Here is a 4,788-nt window from a genome sequence, read left to right on the forward strand (position 1 = left end):
TTATTCCCATATTGTATTATCTGTTTCTGACATTAATAAATAGATGGTGCGTTACCTTGACGGGACGGTACTTCAAAATCTACTAACATTTTTCGATTCACTTTGCAGCTATTGGAACTGAAAAAGTTGGATATATAACTTTTTTCTTTTGTTTTATTTAGTTTATTTAATATCAAAAGTTCATTCGCAGAATAATATAATAATATCGTTGTTATTCTGTAATTGAACATTTAAATATAGAATACAAATAACCTAGCAACTTCACAAATAATTAGACATAGCGTGACCTGTGCGAACACACAGATCTTTTACTAATTACACTTCAATTCTATAGGTTTTTGTTAAGGGCCCAAGGTCGAATAATATATAACTTTTAATATGTATTTATAAGTAAAATAATCTTCACCGTATCAGTTTTAAAGGTTTTGTAGGATTGACTTAAATTTAACTAGAATCTTTAACATGATATTAGAGTCTGGTTTAAAATTCGTTTGACCATCTGTTATCGAGTTTCAGCTATCAAGTCATCCATTTTTTATTTTCACGCTCCAGATGTCCAATCCTAAATGTGAGCACGTGTGTTAAGAGTTCTATATTGAACAATATATTATTCGAATATATCCTCATAAGTGAGGGAAAGATACGATTAACTACATTTGGTTGGATTATTAAATGGTTTTGTTACGATTAATTCTGTTAGGTTCGATGCGAAGTGCTAGAAACATTTTCTTTTTAATACTCTCTCTAACACTTATTTTTTTATTGTGTGAAACACATGTATGTCTTTCACTTTGAAAATGGATTCCACAAAAAGTGGTAGGACTCACATGTGTTTAATCTAATAAAAGAATGAGTATAAAGAGAATGTTAAAAAGAGAGTTGCTAGCATTCATGTAGGTTCGATTATTAAACTATGGATCATACTAACGAATGTCATATAGACACTCTTTAAACTCTTTCTCGAGCATTTAAAATGTATCACTGAATTACTCGTTAGCATTTCCTTTAAACTATTTGATAAAATGTAATTCGGTTTGTTAACTATATAGTAAATAGTTTGGTTTGGTTTGATTTAATTATATGAATTTTTAGAACAATCCTATCCTATTAGTTAAGTACCCGGTGAGAATAAAAGTGTAAGATAAAAAATGTCATTCATACGTTACTTAAATTGGAGTTAAATGTCTTCTACATATATTAAATAAGTACAACAACTAGAGCATTTTGATTGTTTACGAAGCTATCATTCATGAACCTATCTTTGTTACGTACCAAGTTGTGAAGGCCCCTCCCAACATGGCTGAACTAATCAAAATTGAAACCAAAACATCTTATCAACCAAATTAAGTACCTGCTCAAGATCCAAGATTCCCCCAAAACGACACCGTTTCTTATATTCAAAGAAACCTCACTACATTGCCTTCACTTCAAAGCTTTCTTCAACTACTTAATATTACTCTTTATATTTTTTCCCATTTACCTATCTTTATCATGCTCCGCAATTTGCATAAAAGGTAAATGCAGAAATTTTAGAAAGTACATTTAATTTTTATTCAGGAAAAAATCTCAATGTATTGTGACAGCAAGATACTAGATTATATAGAATCAAACTCTTCAATTAAATTGGATCTTTGCGTGTGTGATTTTTTTATATAACTTTTTCAAGGGTCAACAGCTGTGAAAATTTTCATGTGGGGTTTGAAATTAATTGTCATTTGTCAATTAGCACTTTACATTCTGATATATCCGAATCATTCTGTGGATGACATTCTGAACCTCAACGCGATTCATTATTTCTCATACATGATAATCATTAACTAGTTAACCTTTTTTTATCATCTTTTGTGTTTCCGCAGATTTTTCTGATTTTCCAATTCTGGCATGGTTGTTGAAATTGGATAAAACTAAAAAATCTCAGATAATAGTTTTTCTTCTATCATGGCGCGAAGATCTCCTCCTCTGGTAAGCCAAAAATGTGAAACGGGTTGCACATGGCGAATGTTCGGAATCTTTAACTTTCATGAAGCTCCTTCCGATAGAAGATTGGTTTCCAATGGTAGCCATTTGAATAAACACACCACTGGTAAGAGTGAGTTCATATTTCATTGCATGAAAAAATTTCTGAATTTTTTAGGTCTAAAAGTCTAAAATGTATGTGCTGTAATTTTAGATGAAGATTTTGATGCTAGTAACTATAATTTTATTTGAAGTTGTTACATATTGAATCAAATTTTGATGTAAAATTTGTAATTGGTAATTTTGAAAAGCGGCAGGAAATGGAAAATCCAGAATTAACTCAGATGTGCTTAGCACCGTCGACGAAAAGTACCCTCATGCCGCTGATGTAAGTTCTGAATCTTCTGATCAAATGTTTATGAATCATGTTTTAAAATTGGCATGTATAGTTGACAAAAATGATAGAAAATTTTGACTACAGGTAAGTTCTAAAAGAAAAAGAGGTTTAAGTTGTAAGAATATCTGCGTGGAGGAGGATCAAATTGCAGATTTGGAAAATGAAGTAACAAAAATGATTGTTAATCAAAGATTTTTCGACAGAAACTCTCGAGGCAAAGATGGTGCTGCTGACTGTCAGCCTAATCAGTTCTTAGATGCTGTACAGATTTTATATTCAAACAAGGAACTTTTTGTTAAGCTTCTGCAAGATCCAAACTCTCTTTTGGTGAAACAGATTCATGACTTACAGAAATCTCAAGTGAAAGCAGAACAAAATGGAATGACTAGATCGAATAAAGCTCAAAGTAGTGGCGGTTTTGATAGGTCTAAATCGAGTTCAAATTGCGAGGCTCGGACCTCTAAAAGAATAGTAGTTTTGAAGCCAAACACGGATAATGTGACAAAGAGTTCCGACAATAGCGATGCTCAAAGTAATAAGCCTTCGCATTTTCCATTTGGTGATATGAAGAGAAAGTTGAGACATGTCATGAGAGTAAGGAGAAAAGAAAAACAGTGGAGTGCAAATGATTCCGCGGCGAGTAAATCTCTCTGCGGTTTACGGGACTTAGAAGATGGTAAAAATGTAAAAGAATTGGATATTTCTGTAAGAAATCCGCCAAATAAGATCTGTGCTAGTATCGGCGACAATTTGATCATGAAGGACCAAGGTGCAAAGGTAACATCTCATAACAAACATCAAATGGTTCTAAGAGCACTTCATAGAGATGAGGAAAATTGTTCATATAGAAATTCTTCAGCTCAGAAAATCAAGGATCCACCAGTGGCAACTTTTTGTGATGAGTTGCAGGTTTGCAGTGCTGCAGATATTAGTGTCAATAAACGTCTTCACGACGATAATTTTCATGAACATTATGATATTCCTACAGGTAACCTCTATATAACTAGTTTTTTAAACTTTCTATGATCATAGACATTAAATATTTGCCTCATATATTTGGCTTGTTTGGATAAACTTAATTTGCAGCTTACAACACATACGTTTATCATATAAGTGCTTATGAGTAAGCAATTTCTATCACACGAGATAAAATAAAGTTGAACCGTTTATAAGCTATGAATATGTCATAAGTTGTTTTCGTAAGTTCTTTCAAACAGTCTCACAAGAGCTTATGTGAGCACACGAGCTCAAGTAAGTCAAACCAAACAGGCCCTATATATCCATCAATTCTTTAGCATGGTCGAAAAGGCTTATCAAATCTTGTTACAATTCGAAAAAGAGATTGATTATAATTATATATACATGTTTTCTTGCACAGATGGATCACTAGTACAAGCCATACATGATAAATTTGAAGAGAATAACCATCTTGCAGACCTTGTAACATTCTCTTTGAATCCAATGAACAAATCAAATGACATCATAAGTGAAGTCCTGCAGGCTTTCAGTTTGAAATGCGATGAACCGATCAAGAGTCATTTATCAAACCTATTGGCGGATTCATCGACTTTTGATGAACTGAATGGATTAACTGACCATCTTTCTAGCAGTAAAATCCTGCATGACTGTATCATCCAATGTTTCATGGACTTACACCAGAACAGTGGTTTTCTATCTCAATTTTCATCAAGAAATCCAAACTTCCTCCAAGCATGTGTTGTGAAGAAAATTTTGGTTAGAGAAATCAATGAAGTTGTTAATCTGCACTTTGTTCCTCATTCATCACCAATAACGTTACAGCAGGTTGTTGAAAAGGACTTAACAAGGCGTGGATCATGGATGAATATCCATGTTGATGCAGAAGACATTGCAATTGAAGTGGAGAATGATGTTTTGGAAAAACTGGTTTTGGAAATAGTGTCTGATATGGATATCAGATAAGTGATACAATGCAATGAAACTGTCAAAATCATAAAATTTTCAATGTGATATTATTTATATTTTTTTCAATTGTACTCTATTAATAATATAAGCTTGACTGTAAATTGATTTTTTTTTTACTTTAATGATAGTGATAAGCGCTTCAATATTTAATAAGGATAATTTAATAAAAGTAAATAGTTGAATAATATGATATCCTTGAATTTTGTTTAATATGGGTTATTCTCAATCAATCAAACAGTATAATTTAGTATAATTTAATGTCACGTCATTTTTTTATTGTATTTTATTTAATTTATACTAATTTTTTTTAAATATTTTTAAATATATTATTTATCTTTCTTTATCCAATTAGTTATTTATCTTTAAAAATATTTGCAATTCAATTTTAATTTCTAGTCCACTTTTCTCTCCAATTTGTGTAGAGAATATAGTATGAAGAATATTACATCACTTAGCATTAAAATTAGACTCTCATTCACAACAAGGTGATC

The 4,788-nt window shown here is 31.6% G+C and overlaps 1 protein-coding gene across 4 annotated transcripts; it reads left to right on the top strand.

Moving 5' to 3' along the window:
* Positions 1-1,286: 1,286 nt before the first annotated feature.
* Positions 1,287-4,419, top strand: LOC127105558 (uncharacterized). 4 transcript variants are annotated; one of them, XM_051042743.1, is made up of 5 exons: positions 1,287-1,514; positions 1,857-2,083; positions 2,268-2,344; positions 2,438-3,341; positions 3,732-4,419. In XM_051042743.1, the coding sequence occupies exons 2-5, from the start codon at positions 1,939-1,941 to the stop codon at positions 4,292-4,294; spliced, it is 1,689 nt and encodes a 562-aa protein (XP_050898700.1). In that variant the 5' UTR covers positions 1,287-1,514; positions 1,857-1,938; the 3' UTR covers positions 4,295-4,419. The 4 variants fall into 4 exon arrangements, with proteins under 4 accessions (XP_050898700.1, XP_050898701.1, XP_050898699.1 ...); XM_051042744.1 differs by having other exon boundaries at positions 1,362-1,514; positions 1,857-2,089; positions 2,274-2,344; XM_051042742.1 differs by lacking the exon at positions 1,287-1,514 and having other exon boundaries at positions 1,698-2,083.
* The last annotated feature ends 369 nt before the right edge of the window (positions 4,420-4,788 follow it).

Source organism: Lathyrus oleraceus, chromosome 7 (genome assembly GCF_024323335.1).
Source record: "Lathyrus oleraceus cultivar Zhongwan6 chromosome 7, CAAS_Psat_ZW6_1.0, whole genome shotgun sequence".
NCBI classification, from domain to species: domain Eukaryota; kingdom Viridiplantae; phylum Streptophyta; class Magnoliopsida; order Fabales; family Fabaceae; genus Lathyrus; species Lathyrus oleraceus.